General features: G+C 48.0%; 1 protein-coding gene across 1 annotated transcript; it reads left to right on the forward strand.

Annotated features, from left to right (window-relative positions):
• Window positions 1-651: 651 nt before the first annotated feature.
• On the forward strand, window positions 652-15366 carry PTGER3 (prostaglandin E receptor 3). The gene is made up of 2 exons (XM_077278270.1): window positions 652-1598; window positions 13393-15366. The coding sequence occupies exons 1-2, from the start codon at window positions 741-743 to the stop codon at window positions 13675-13677; spliced, it is 1143 nt and encodes a 380-aa protein (XP_077134385.1). The 5' UTR covers window positions 652-740; the 3' UTR covers window positions 13678-15366.
• The last annotated feature ends 331 nt before the right edge of the window (window positions 15367-15697 follow it).

The raw sequence follows: 15697 nt of genomic DNA on the forward strand, positions 1-15697 counted from the left end.
TCTTGAGTGATCATCGATCCGAGTAGGTTGAAGCCCTTCACAACTTCCAGTTTGTCACCATCTCCAAGGCGTCTCGGTCATACCTGATTAATATCTTTGTCTTCTTTGTGTTGAGTAGCAGTCCCATGCTCGAGTTTTCCATCTTGACTCTCCACAATAAGTCCTTCATTCCACGTACACTTGTTGTTATCAATGTTATATCATCTTCCTAGAGAAGATCATTGTTTTTAGGTCACACCGCATGACATGCCGTGTCTGGCCACCAGGGGGCGAGCCTCATACATTCATAAACAAACAGTCCTGTAAAGTGCAACATTGTATCAAATTGTTTAAATATTCCTCCGTATTCTGGGAATTCTGACAATATGGTGGGAATGTAACGCATGAGCTCCTGCATTGTGTCCTGTGAAGCAGATTTACAGGGCAGGGAAATATAAAGTTCCTGTGTTCAGGGGAGAAGAAGATTTGGCTGTGGGTCACCCACTGCCTGAGAACTTCCCCCTTGCTTCTTATTTCACCAAGGCTTAGGCATGCTCCTTGGCGCACAGCCTGTGCCAGTCTCTGTGCCCTGGATGGGTCTCACCCCCCACATGATGAGTCTGTGTGACGTGTGAGCTGGAGACGCCCCCTGGTGGTTATATAGCAGAGTTCTCCCCAGCTTGTGGCACAGCACAGGGCTCCTCTCGCTGTAGACATGAGCTTGACGAGTGCTTTGCACCTGCACGATCTCTGGAGGAAGCATGGAGTTCAGCCCGGACCCTTGTGACCTCTTCAACACCTCTGGAAACATGTGGGACCCCAATACGTCCAATGTCCTGAGGGAGAGGAGCTGGACTAACCTGAGCAGCAAGGTGGAGGACTGTGGGGGCTCAGTGTCTGTGGCCTTCCCCCTGTCTATGATGATCACTGGGCTGGTGGGGAATTCACTGGCCATGCTGCTGATCTACAAGTCCTACAAGAAGAAGGAGAGCAAGAGGAAGCACTCCTTCCTGCTGTGCATAGGCTTCCTGGCACTCACCGACTTCACCGGGCAGCTCCTCACCAGCCCCATTGTCATCTCAGTCTACCTGGCTAAAAGGCAGTGGAGCAACGTGGACCCCTCTGGACACCTGTGCCCCTTCTTTGGGCTGAGTATGACCATGTTTGGTCTGTGCCCCCTGTTTATAGCCAGTGCTATGGCGATTGAGAGGACTCTGGCCATTAGGTCTCCTCACTGGTACTCCAGCAACATGAGGACCAAAGTCACCATCACAGTGTTACTGTGCATCTGGGGGGCAGTGCTCGGCTTTGCCCTGCTGCCCATCATTGGACTGGGGCAGTACACTTTGCAGTGGCCAGGGACCTGGTGTTTTATCAGCACTGACCACAAGGCTCCAAGGAATGTCGCTTTTGCTGCTACTTTTGCCTCTCTTGGGCTGCTGTCACTTGGCACCACCTTCACTTGCAACCTGGCGACCATTAAAGCCCTGGTGACCCGATGTAAAAGCAGAGGCTCAGCCTCCCAGGCCAGCAGGCAGTGGGAAAGGATTACAATGGAGACCATGATCCAGCTGATGGGGATAATGTGTGTTCTGTTTGCCTGTTGGTCGCCACTTCTGGTAAGCTAAGACCACCTGTGCCCCCCAAGTGCTGCAGCATGCTGCGACTTCTAGTACTACAGCACCTGAGAGGCACAGGCTGTGCATTGTGCTTATTGCACAGAGTTTGCAGCTTCCTAAGTTTGTGAAGCAAAGCAGGTGCCAGATCTGCTGTCAAAGAAGTTCTGCAGCAGCTGGCTGTGATCTTTAATCCTGTGATCCTCCACCACATGTGGCTGACAAATGTGCTGTATATTGTTCCTCCATGTTATATTCCTTCAACTTTTAGTTTATTCTAGCAATCAAGTATGTTACTGGTCTGATGCCAAAGATGTTCTGCAGCAGCTGATATATAAAGCCCCATCTTTAAATGTGGCAACCCCCACCACAGGTGTAGGATGTTTTCTCTGAATACTTTCTGCTTATGTTATATTTATGCCGTAATATAAACCCATCATAGCAACTCAGCGATATATCGCCTTCCAAAGATGTTCTGCAGCAGATGCTAATAATGCTGGGCACTGATCTTCAACCTTATTCGTTATTTTCACTCTCCATATCAGATAATGGTCCGCTATTATATGGTATATAATGGTCCTCTATTAAACGGTATATAGGTCACCAGCAAAGATGTTCTGCAGCAGCTGCTATTAATGCTAGGCTCTGATGTTTACTTTTACCACATGCGCAAGGTTCTTTCCTATTTATCACCCCTTACACTTCGGTTGCATTTATCTCATTTCAGCAGTCAGGTGACTGAAAGGTCTGTTCCAAAAGATGTTCTGCAGCAGCAGCTGCTATTAATGCTGTACTTTGATCTTTAATTGTAGCCGCTCTGATCGCATATGGCAGGTATATATCTCTATATACTGCCCCATTACACGTCCTCACTTCAGTCATGTGATTGATAGGTCTGCATCTAAAGATGTTGTGCAGCAGCTAATATTATCTCTGGCCTCTGATTCTCAATACTATTGGTCATCGTTACACATGGAAGATGTTTTCCTTGTGTTCTGTTTTATTTCTGCATCAGTATTTTCCTAATAATTAAATAACTGATAGGTCTGCTTTGAAAGATGTTCTGCAGCAGCTGATATTAATGCAGGACTTTGATTTATAAATCCAATGGTCCACACTTCCTCATATAAAAGTTATATTTCCTCTGCAGCATTAGAATCCTATTTCTCTCCTTTACTGGTCCTCAATGAAAGCTGTTCTGCAGCAGCTGGGATTCATAAAGGATACTGCTGCTGATACTTTCTGAAAATAATTAAATAATTGAGCTATTATAAATGCAGTTCTGCAGCAGATCAGTCTGTTCCCACCTAACATGACAGGCTGATAGGCTTTGAGAGTGGAGATTGCTGCTTTTCCACCCCAGAGAGGGGTCTAATGGCCGACAGTAAATTGCCATCACTTAGACCTGAGCCAGGAGGAACTCTGCAAAGCTGAGCATCATGTCAGAGCCCAGGACCTCGTTCCCTTCCATGGGAGACCTGATCTGCAGATCTCACCACCACCAGTGCAATGCTCTGCAGCAGGGGGGTGACTGAAACTACAACTCTCAGCATGCACCTGGGAGTTGTAGTGTTGCCACAACTTGGAAAGCACTGGGTTAATCCAGGGGATACAGAGAACAGCATGGAGCCTGTAGGGCGGCACATGGGGTCCTTGTGGTTCTGTCTGACTTCTGCCTAGGTGCCCCCATATAGCAGGTGGAGATATTAGGGTATCGCTGTGGGGTCCTAGCGTGGGGGGTCTTCACACGGGGCAGATAGATTGCCGAAGGTCATCCATGAATGGAGCGGTGGAATGTTACAAATCCCATATAGATGAATGGAAGAAATGTGTGAATGAACCAGAAGAGGCTGCAGACGTCACAAATCATCATATACCTGTATGTAATCCGTCAGGAGGTGGTTAACACATTCAATGCTGATATGTCAGAATATGTCATATAAATGGAGGGGTTTGAGGGGACACCCCCAATGGTCGCTAAATTCATGGTGAGCAGGAGGGACTGAGGATATTTGTCATAGTTGACTTTTTCTGTAAAATGTCCTTATGTCAAAGTGAAATTGATGGAGCTGCCATTAAAATCAATACTCTAAATGCAGCCAATCAGCCTCCCCCAATAGATGCTGAAGGGGCAGGTGGAGGGAGATGCTGCCGCCATGTTACCCCACAAGCTGGGTGTGCCCGACCTGTGCTGACCGCAGCTAGAGGGGTCACTACAGGTAGTGGGGTCTCTGACATCAGCACTAGAAATCCCCCTTTTCCACACACCCGATAGGGTCGGAGCTTGTACGTGGGGTCCCATTTAGCAGCTGACTCGTCGCTCTTTCATTTTTTTTGCATAATAATTAACTTGATTTTGATTTATTGCAGATTTTCCTCTTCAATTTTGAAGTATAATTCTGCAAATAAATAAATAAACACAGGTTGCGTCTATTTGGGGTTTTTTCCCTGCGCAGTTTTCCTACAAAAGCTGAAGAATTTCCTACTAGTCCCAGCAAAGAGCCATGGATTCCTGAGCCTCATGCACACACGGCTTATTTTTTCTTTGCAGATTTATATCTGGAACCTGTCAATTCTTTCAGCGTTTCAGAGCGAGGAAAAATCGGCAGCAAAAACACGTGTAAAAAAAAAAGCGCATATATTTTATGTTGTGTTTTTCCTGCCAAGAGATGCAGAAATTTGCAGCAAATACGTAATGTGTGCACAGACCCTAAAACCTCCACTCTCTGCAGCGGAAGATCAGGAGATAAATCTGCACTAAATCCCGCTCTGTTTCTGCAGATTTCCCTGCGGATTACTGTTCTGTCTATATTGCCTGGCAGATAATCAGTAAAGCCAGAAAATAAAAAAAAAAAAAAAAAAAAGTTTTGACTAATCCCTTTGAGTTCCCAAAGATCAGCGGCGCCTCTCGTGCCGGCAGCTGCTTTTCCCCACTATATTTAATGCACATCCACAGAATTTTAATGTCTGTGGCTCAGCACCATTGTGGTTTTCGTCAGTCACCCACACGCCATAGGTCCAGGGTCAGAACCCCCTGCTTAGCTGTTACCACCGGGGGGAGCTGTAGCTGGAGACACGCAGCATCACCTGTCAATCATTCGGATGTGATAGACTGATTGCCCTCCACTGCTATAAGAGCGGGGGTCCGGATCATGGCGTCCATGATTCCCATATACCCCACCATGGCTACAGATGAGGGTTGTCTTCATGAGACGTCTTCCAACCTGAGAAGTATCTTCTTCCCCTTCATTGCTGAGCGGGGGGCGCAGAACATAGAAGTCACCATTTTTGTGACAATTTGTATCCAGAATTGAAATTCTCACCCCAGATTTAATTTCTGGGACTTGGAAAATTTCCAGCTCCTGGCAAAAATTCTTTCAATGTTATTCCTCATTTCGGGCTCTACGTGGCTCTTCATTGTAGAATCGCGCTTTATTAGCTTCTTGCAACTTGAACTTTTTAATTATGTATCGGTGTCCATACCAGTCTAATTATCCAGGAAATGTCTCTCATCCTCTGTAACTTGGCATCCATTTTTTTGGAGCCGTCAGTTTCACTTCATCAGCTTTCTGCCAGCACTATAGGTGCTGGGACTTTCTATCTCAAAATTCCAGCATGTATTGTGCTTACCATTGTGAAATCCTGCCTCTTTGTCATGGCTGTATGCAGTATGACAGACTCCCTCCGGTATCGGTGCTGTTCCTGCAACATCGGTGCTGGAGTTTGAGAGATGTTGTTATGTCATGTGAGCGCTGCAACTAATCAGCGGCCGAAACTGACATCCAGAAGTCAGAGAGCAAGAGCGGATCTCACTTCCTCCAGAAGCATCGCTGATTGGCTGCACGGCTCACATGACAAGGAAAGAGGCTCCAGAATTGATCATTTCTGGGCAATTTATGGTCGTAGACAGGACAGAGATGGCGGCCGCCTCCTGCTGAGACCCTTCCTCCCGACCCTCTCGTTGTGATACACTTGTATCTGATGAATCGTTTATTATCTTTTATTAAAAGGGTCGGCAGGAAAAGCAGCAATTAGCCGCTGTGTAATAACTTCACCTCCCGGCAGAAGATGATTTTTCTCGGACTCTGATTGCAGCTCGCTGGTTCTCTCTGTGCCTCGCGGTCCATTTCTGGTATCATATACATGAGACGTCCTGGTCCTATGGCTAGTGTAATGCAAAGTGAGACAACTCAAGGAACGGCTCATGTGTGCGGTGCTGTGCTGTGTGCGGTGCTGTGCTGTGCTGTGTGCGGTGCTGTACTGTGTGCGGTGCTGTGCTGTGCTGTGTGCGGTGCTGTACTGTGTGCGGTGCTGTGCTGTGTGCGGTGCTGTGCTGTGTGCGGTGCTGTGCTGTGTGCGGTGCTGTGTGCGGTGCTGTGCTGTGTGCGGTGCTGTGTGCGGTGCTGTACTGTGTGCTGTGCTATGCTGTGTGCGGTGCTGTGCTGTGTGCTGTGCTGTGTGCGGTGCTGTGCTGTGTGCGGTGCTGTACTGTGTGCGGTGCTGTGCTGTGTGCGGTGCTGTGTGCGGTGCTGTGCTGTGTGTGGTGCTGTACTGTGTGCGGTGCTGTGCTGTGTGCGGTGCTGTGCTGTGTGCGGTGCTGTACTGTGTGCGGTGCTGTGCTGTGTGCGGTGCTGTGCTGTGTGCGGTGCTGTACTGTGTGCGGTGCTGTGCTGTGTGCGGTGCTGTACTGTGTGCTGTGCTGTGTGCGGTGCTGTGTGCGGTGCTGTGCTGTGTGCGGTGCGGTGCTGTGCTGTGTGCGGTGCTGTGCTGTGTGCGGTGCTGTACTGTGTGCGGTGCTGTGCTGTGTGCGGTGCTGTGCTGTGTGCGGTGCTGTACTGTGTGCTGTGTGCGGTGCTGTACTGTGTGCGGTGCTGTGCTGTGTGCGGTGCTGTGTGCGGTGCTGTACTGTGTGCTGTGTGCGGTGCTGTGCTGTGTGCGGTGCTGTGCTGTGTGCGGTGCTGTACTGTGTGCTGTGCTATGCTGTGTGCGGTGCTGTGTGCGGTGCTGTACTGTGTGCTGTGCTGTGTGCGGTGCTGTATTGTGTGCGGTGCTGTACTGTGTGCGGTGCTGTGTGCGGTGCTGTGCTGTGTGCGGTGCTGTACTGTGTGCGGTGCTGTGCTGTGTGCGGTGCTGTGCTGTGTGCGGTGCTGTACTGTGTGCGGTGCTGTGCTGTGTGCGGTGCTGTGCTGTGTGCGGTGCTGTGTGCGGTGCTGTGCTGTGTGCGGTGCTGTACTGTGTGCGGTGCTGTGCTGTGTGCGGTGCTATGCTGTGTGCGGTGCTGTGCTGTGTGCGGTGCTGTGCTGTGTGCGGTGCTGTACTGTGTGCGGTGCTGTGCTGTACTGTGTGCGGTGCTGTGCTGTGTGCGGTGCTGTGCTGTGTGCGGTGCTGTGCTGTGTGCGGTGCTGTACTGTGTGCGGTGCTGTGTGCGGTGCTGTGCTGTGTGCGGTGCTGTGCTGTGTGCGGTGCTGTGCTGTGTGCTGTGCTGTGTGCGGTGCTGTGCTGTGTGCGGTGCTGTACTGTGTGCGGTGCTGTACTGTGTGCGGTGCTGTACTGTGTGCGGTGCTGTGTGCGGTGCTGTGCTGTGTGCGGTGCTGTACTGTGTGCGGTGCTGTGCTGTGTGCTGTGCTGTGTGCGGTGCTGTGCTGTGTGCGGTGCTGTGCTGTATGCGGTGCTGTGCTGTGTGCGGTGCTGTACTGTGTGCGGTGCTGTGCTGTGTGCGGTGCTGTGTGCGGTGCTGTGCTGTGTGCGGTGCTGTGCTGTGTGCGGTGCTGTACTGTGTGCGGTGCTGTGCTGTGTGCGGTGCTGTGTGCGGTGCTGTGCTGTGTGCGGTGCTGTGTGCGGTGCTGTGCTGTGTGCGGTGCTGTGCTGTGTGCTGTGCTGTGTGCGGTGCTGTACTGTGTGCGGAGCTGTACTGTGTGCGGTGCTGTGCTGGGAGTTCACGGATTAATCTGAGAGCCGCTATGATCATGTGAGCACGCTGGCTCAGTGATTAACCACTTTAAGTCACATTCACACGTTTAGTATTTTACATTCAGTGGTGTGAAAAAGTGTTTGCCCCCTTCCTGATTTCCTATTTTCCATGTTTGTCACACTTAAATGTTTCAGATCGAACAAATGTAAATATTAGACAAAGATAACACAAGTAAACACAAAATGCAGATTATAACTGAAGGTCTTTATTATTAAGGGAGAAAGAAATCCAAACCTACAGGGCCCTGTGTGAAAAAGTGATTGCCTCCTAAACCTGAAAGCTGATTGGGCCGCCCTTAGCAGCAGCAACTGCAATCAAGGGTTTGCGATAACTGGCAATGAGTCTTTTACAACGCTCTGGAGGAATTTTGGCCACTCATCTTTGCAGAATTGTTGTACTTCAGCCACATTGGAGGTTTCTGAGCATGAACGTACTTTTTAAGGTCATGCCGCAGCATCTCAATGGGATTAAGGTCAGGCCTTTGACTAGGCCACTCCAAAGTCTTAATTTTGGTTTTCTTAAGCCATTCAGAGGTGGACTTGCTGGTTTGTTTTGGATCATTGCTCTGCTGTATAACCCACGTGTGCTTCAGCTTGAGGTCATGAACAGAAGGCCGGACATTCTCCTTCAGGATTTTTTGGTAGACGGCAGAATTCATGGTTCCATTTACCACAGCAAGTATTCCAGGTCCTGAAGCAGCAAAACAGCCCCAGACCATCGCACTACCACCACCATATTTTACTGTTGGTATGATGTTCCTTTTCTGAAATGCTATGTTACCTCTACACCAGAAGTAATGGGACATACACCTTCCAAAAAGTTCAACTTTTGTCTCGTTACAGAGTATTCTCCCAAAAGTCTTAGGGATAATCAAGAAGTTTTCTGACAAAACTGACATGAGCTTTTATTTTCTTATTGCTCAGCAGTGGTTTTCGTCTCTGCCATGCAGCCATTTTTGCCCAGTCTCTTTCTTATGGTGGAGTCATGAACACCAACCTTAACTGAGGCCAGTAAGACCTGCAGTTCTTTGGATGTTGTTGTGGGGTCTTTGTGACCTCTTGGATGAGTCGTCACTGCATTTTTGGGATAATTTTAGTCGGCCGGCAACTCCTGGGAAGGTTTACCACTGTTCCATGAACAGAAATGGCTTTAAAACCTTTTCCAGACTGATAGATCTCAATTACTTTGTTACTCATTTGTTCCAGAATTTCTTTGGATCGCGGCATGATGCCTAGCTTTTGAGGATCCTATGGTCTACTTCACTTTGCCAGGCTGTTCCTAGTTAAGTGATTTCTTGATTGAGAACAGATGTGGCAGTTATCAGGCCTGGGTGTGGCTACGGAATGTGAAATCAGCTTCCCTAATATGTGATAGACTACAGTTACTTTATGTTTTAAGTGGGGGGGGCAATCACTTATTCTCACAGGGCCCTGTAGGTTTGGACTTCTTTCTCCCTTAATACTAAAGACCTTCATTTCTAAACTGCATTTTGCCATTACTTGTATTATCTTTGTCTAATATTTACATTTTTTCCATCTAAAACATTTAAGTGTGACAAATATGTAATAGAATAGGAAATCAGGAAGGGGGCAAAGACTTTTTCACACAACTGTATGTAAAATACCGACCAAATACTGAACATGTGAATGTGGCTTAAAGGGGTTGTCACTTGTAAAATGTTGTACCACAAGGTTGCAGAGGTCTAAAATAACAAATGGACCTGTTACTTACCCTGCCAAGGTCCAGCGCTGCTCCTCAACCTCTGCTCTGGATTTCGTTTACTGTCTGCAGCGGTGAGATCACATCTACAGTGCATGTGACCGCTGCAACTGATCATTGAGCTCAGCACCTCGTGTCTCCTACATCCTACAGATATCCTGTGCTGCTGGATAAATGACAACCCACGATGGAGTATGAAATGTGGGGTCAATGTCAACGCGTTTCAGAGTCACTCCGACTCCTTCTTCAGGACTGAGCTCAGTGATTAGCTGCACTGTAGATGTGATGTCACTGCTGCTGGAGCTAATAAATACGGACCGGAGCAGTGGTATAGAGGCATCACTGGACCCATGCAGGGTGAGTAACAGGCCTGTGTTATTTTAGGCTTCTGACACCCTATAATACAATAATATTTTAATTGGGACAGCCCCTCTAATTCTGGATTCTCGTATTTGGCCCCTTATCTGGATCATGGCTTTGCTGCCTCCTGGCCGCCTACAGTCAGTACACAGACTCCTCAGTGGGGCAATATGTGTCTGAAGATCAGTGAAGATGATGATGATAAATGGCCGCTCCGCTCTGTTCTCCGCACTTGTTGGGTTCCGTCCAGATCTTTCCTTTTATCCCGGTGCAGTGCGAGCAGTGAAGGATTCCAGCGTACGCAGCTCTCATGTCACTGGAATGTCAGGACAGATTTGCCGTATATTCTGTAATCAGTTCCTCTGTCTGGGCCCAGACACGCGATTGTAAAACCATAATCCTTAAAGGGGCGAGCTGATAAAGTGACAGCATATCACTCGTATATCCTGACAGTTTGTGGGGTCTTCCCGGTAATGGGCTGCTCCTTCCCTCAGACTGTATGAGCGCTGCCGTCCATTAACAGGCACTGATTGTCAGCAGCGCTCACATGACACAATCTCATGTGAATGCTGGCAAACGGCGCCAATATCACCAGAACGGTGCCGATATCACCGGAACGGCGCCGATATCACCGGAACGGCGCTAGTCCGGGAAAAGGGTATAATAAGTAATTTTTATTTTCAGTGGATCTTTGTTCCATAAGGAGCTGTCCGCGTAGTGGATGACCCCTTTAAGCCATTCCAGCAATGACTTTTCCCAGAGGATAAGATCTCGGTAACATTCTATCTCACACGTTCCATTACTTTACATTGTGTCGGATGTGAAGTGACGGGGCTGCTCCCTCCATGTGTACACAGAGCCCCCTGAGTGCAGCCATATATCACTTTTATGGGCCGCTGCCTAATACTGAGTGTGTCACTACATGTAATTCTGGAGAATATTTAGGCCATGTGTCACTATGAATAATGGTGTTAGTTTTGCACCTTACAGTGATTTATTACCGACTTATGGCTGTATTTCATGTCGCAGCCGTCATCAGACTTCACGCTGTTTGTTAATTGCATGTAGATCAGCAGATAATTAATCATTGGGTTTAAGGCCTCGTTCACAGTTCTGATGTAGTGTAGCTGAGCGGTATAGGAGAAGTGCGGGTTACAATGCTCTACAGCAGAATTACACTTGTATGTAGGTACTGTGTGGCCCTAGAGTATAGGCACTGTATGGCCCTAGTGTATAGGCACTGTATGGCCTTAATGTATAGGCACTGTATGGCATTAGTGTGTAGGTACTGTATGGCCATAGAGTATAGGCACTGTATGGCCCCAGTGTATAGGCACTGTATGGCCCTATTGTATATGCACTGTATGGCCCTAGTGTATAGACACTGTATGGCCCTAGTGTATAGGCACTGTATGGCCTTAATGTATAGGCACTGTATGGCATTAGTGTGTAGGTACTGTATGGCCATAGAGTATAGGCACTGTATGGCCCCAGTGTATAGGCACTGTATGGCCCCAGTGTATAGGCACTGTATGGCCCTAGTGTATAGGCACTGTATGGCCTTAATGCATAGGCACTGTATGGCCCTAGTGTATAGGCACTGTATGGCCCTAGTGTATAGGCACTGTATGGCCCTAGAGTATAGGCACTGTATGGCCCCAGTGTATAGGCACTGTATGGCCCTATTGTATATGCACTGTATGGCCCTAGTGTATAGACACTGTATGGCCCTAGTGTATAGGCACTGTATGGCCTTAATGTATAGGCACTGTATGGCATTAGTGTGTAGGTACTGTATGGCCATAGAGTATAGGCACTGTATGGCCCCAGTGTATAGGCACTGTATGGCCCTAGTGTATAGGCACTGTATGGCCTTAATGCATAGGCACTGTATGGCCCTAGTGTATAGGCACTGTATGGCCCTAGTGTATAGGCACTGTATGGCCCTAGAGTATAGGCACTGTATGGCCCTAGTGTATAGGCACTGTATGGCCCTAGAGTATAGGCACTGTATGGCCCTAGTGTATAGGCACTGTATGGCCTTAATGTATAGGCACTGTACGGCATTAGTGTGTAGGCACTGTATAGCCATCATATATAGGTACTGTATGGCACTAGTTTGCAGGCGTTGTGTGGCAGTAATGTGTAGTTATTGCATGGCATTATGATTAGTATGTCTGCACTGCATGGCACTGGGCACGTGTATGTAGGCTGTATAGCACTGACATGTGGCACTGTATGGCACGGTCTCCGTTGATCCTCTTTGCTCGCACATGACCTCACTCCATCGCTCGTGCCCGGCAGCATGAGGCCACGGTCGCCCCTCCATTATGTGGCTGAATATTTCCCTTCCAGCTGATGGCATCTCCCCCTCGCCTCCATGTTACACTGCTAGTCTTGCTTTTCCTCCATGTTACGCTGCTATTCTTGCTTTTCCTCCATGTTACACTGCTAGTCTTGCTTTTCCTCCATGTTACACTGCTAGTCTTGCTTTTCCTCCATGTTACGCTGCTATTCTTGCTTTTCCTCCATGTTACGCTGCTAGTCTTGCTTTTCCTCCATGTTACGCTGCTATTCTTGCTTTTCCTCCATGTTACGCTGCTAGTCTTGCTTTTCCTCCATGTTACGCTGCTATTCTTGCTTTTCCTCCATGTTACTCTGCTATTCTTGCTTTTCCTCCATGTTACACTGCTAGTCTTGCTTTTCCTCCATGTTACACTGCTAGTCTTGCTTTTCCTCCATGTTACGCTGCTATTCTTGCTTTTCCTCCATGTTACGCTGCTAGTCTTGCTTTTCCTCCATGTTACGCTGCTATTCTTGCTTTTCCTCCATGTTACGCTGCTAGTCTTGCTTTTCCTCCATGTTACACTGCTATTCTTGCTTTTCCTCCATGTTACGCTGCTAGTCTTGCTTTTCCTCCATGTTACGCTGCTATTCTTGCTTTTCCTCCATGTTACTCTGCTATTCTTGCTTTTCCTCCATGTTACACTGCTAGTCTTGCTTTTCCTCCATGTTACGCTGCTATTCTTGCTTTTCCTCCATGTTACTCTGCTATTCTTGCTTTTCCTCCATGTTACTCTGCTAGTCTTGCTTTTCCTCCATGTTACGCTGCTAGTCTTGCTTTTCCTCCATGTTACTCTGCTATTCTTGCTTTTCCTCCATGTTACGCTGCTATTCTTGCTTTTCCTCCATGTTACGCTGCTATTCTTGCTTTTCCTCCATGTTACGCTGCTATTCTTGCTTTTCCTCCATGTTACGCTGCTATTCTTGCTTTTCCTCCATGTTACGCTGCTAGTCTTGCTTTTCCTCCATGTTACACTGCTATTCTTGCTTTTCCTCCATGTTACTCTGCTATTCTTGCTTTTCCTCCATGTTACACTGCTAGTCTTGCTTTTCCTCCATGTTACGCTGCTATTCTTGCTTTTCCTCCATGTTACGCTGCTATTCTTGCTTTTCCTCCATGTTACACTGCTAGTCTTGCTTTTCCTCCATGTTACGCTGCTATTCTTGCTTTTCCTCCATGTTACGCTGCTAGTCTTGCTTTTCCTCCATGTTACTCTGCTAGTCTTGCTTTTCCTCCATGTTACACTGCTAGTCTTGCTTTTCCTCCATGTTACACTGCTAGTCTTGCTTTTCCTCCATGTTACACTGCTAGTCTTGCTTTTCCTCCATGTTACACTGCTAGTCTTGCTTTTCCTCCATGCTGCCTCAGTCTCATGTGATCTTCTCTCCTCTTCTGCCCAACAGATCATTATGCTAAAGATGATCTTCAACCATACCTCAGTGGAACGCTGCGACCCCACCTCGCCCACCCAGAGCGCCGACCTGCAGAAAGACTGCAACTTCTTCCTGACGGCGATTCGGCTGGCCTCGCTGAACCAAATCCTGGACCCTTGGGTTTACCTCTTACTGCGACAGATCCTGCTCCGAAAGTTCTGCCAAGTGGCCAACGCCGTGTCCAACTGCTCCAACGACGGACTCAAAGAACAGCCGATCATCCTGAGCACGGAAATAAGAAAACCTCTGGGCTGATAACAGAGAACCATAGAGAAAACTCATGCTACAAAAAAAATGTGAAATGGTCCATGTGGACCGTCTGTTCCAGGAATGGAGCACAAAGCTGCTAAATGGACAACCGTCTAATTTATCCTCTGTGCCAAATGTATCGATCCGAGGTCTGCGAGACGCGGCTCCGACTGTCGTGGCGCTACAGGGCATGCTGGGAGTTGTAGTGAGGTCTGGATTGTATATGTGTATATGTAAAGCTGCAAATACAACAGGGACATATTCTACGTAATATCGGAAGCATCCGGGATGACGACGACGGCCGAGCATCTATCCTCCATGTATGACAACAAGGCGCGCTGTTCCCAGCGGCATCTGCTAACTGCATGACACAGGCTATAACATGAGCGAATGCCGGGAAATAAAGCAGATTGTCAGCGCGGCCCCCGGTGTGTTTATTGTGCGGCCGAGGTGAGAAAAAGCAGACAAAGTACAAAAACGCCATAAAAATAGTTACTGAAGCCGCTCCTGGTCCCTACCGCCATCTGAGACTCCGTTACACAGGGCCGGTGCCGGGGACCCCGGGGCTTAGAGGCTCCAGGAGATCGGGGCAAACATGGGTGTTACTTGTTACTCCACCGCAGTCCTGTCACTTTCTATAAGTTAGTCATTGTTGTGCCCGGTGTGAACGCCGCTCTTCTCCTGAGTCCGGCGATGTTCTTCTTTAGTTCCGGCTCCTCTCCGTTCCCGAGATATTTCCTCTTCTTCCCTTTATGTCAATTCAGTCTTGTTAGCCAAGTGGGCCGTCTCATCATGGGTGTCTTTATGATGACTACGCCCACTTGGATAAAAAGACTTGGGTTTCCTAAAGGGAAGAAGGAGACTTATCTCAGCCACGGAGAAGAGCAGGAACGAAAGAAGAACATTGCTGAATTCAGGAGAAGAGCGGGCGCTTACGGCTGAAGCCATAGGGGGAGGACGGTACGAGCGCGCACACGTGTGAGGATAGCGTACATTTATGGCTCCGGAGCTCCCGCCCAGCGGACACCCTGCCGTAATGGTCAGATCAGTGATAGATCTTGGCGGATTCACCACGGCGTCAAGGAGGCACCTAAAATTTGGTCCCTTCAAAACGAGTTTCCTGAGCCCTCGCGTGCGCGCTTGGACGCCGCGGCTCTGTCTGATGACAAGGGGGTTCGGGGTTATGACGTGAAGCCACATGATCAAAAGTCGCCATAAAGCGCCAGCCTCACATAAAAGGGATCTCACCTCTGACCCATATGTCTTTCTGTAAGGCAAATGACCCCTTTAAAGAAGACTTGACATAAATATGTATTTTTTTTCACCTGGTGTAAATGCCGCCGTTCTCCTGAATCCGGTGATGTTTTTCTTTTGATTTTGCACCTCTCCATTCCTGAGATATCACTCCCTCTTCATTGGATAAAAAAAAAACCTAGCCTTTTATCCAACTGGGTGTGGTCCTCGAGCACGCACCCACAGATAAGTTTTAAGGACCACGCCCAGTTGTCTAACAACACTACATTTATATGCATAGAAGAGGAGGCCGTATCTCAGGAGAGGAGCAGAAGCAAAAGAAAAACATCGTCTGATTCCGGAGAACAGCGGCGTTACATATTTATGGCAGGTGTCGGGTCTTCCGTAACATTCTGTTTGAGTTACAATTTTGGTGTGTTGGCATCACACATCATGAAATGCGAGAAAAAAAAAGATAATGCGCCCTTGTTACGATGCAGCCGACTCCTTGGAGACATCTTACAGTGGATATAAAAGTCTACACACCCCTGGTAACATACCAGGTTTTTCTCATGTAAAAAAAAATCCTACCAAGAAGAATCAGTTTTAGAACTTTTTTTTCCCCTTTAATGTCACCCAAAATCTGTACAAATCCACTGACAAACAAAAGGAAATGTTTTTGGGTGGAAAAAGAAAAATAAAGAATTAAAATAACCTGGTTGCATAAATCTATACACTGGCTGGGCTGGTGAAGCTATTCTTTTGGTCATTTGGAGGTCGCTTAGGGTCGCTG

This window comes from Ranitomeya variabilis, chromosome 8 (genome assembly GCF_051348905.1).
Source record: "Ranitomeya variabilis isolate aRanVar5 chromosome 8, aRanVar5.hap1, whole genome shotgun sequence".
Lineage (NCBI taxonomy): Eukaryota > Metazoa > Chordata > Amphibia > Anura > Dendrobatidae > Ranitomeya > Ranitomeya variabilis.

Excerpts from the sequence above, each read along its gene's own strand:
- PTGER3 (XM_077278270.1), top strand. The coding sequence starts at position 741 with ATGGAGTTCAGCCCGGACCCTTGTGACCTCTTCAACACCTCTGGAAAC. Across the intron at positions 1,599-13,392 it reads CCTGTTGGTCGCCACTTCTG|ATCATTATGCTAAAGATGAT; the intron begins GTAAGCTAAGAC and ends TCTGCCCAACAG.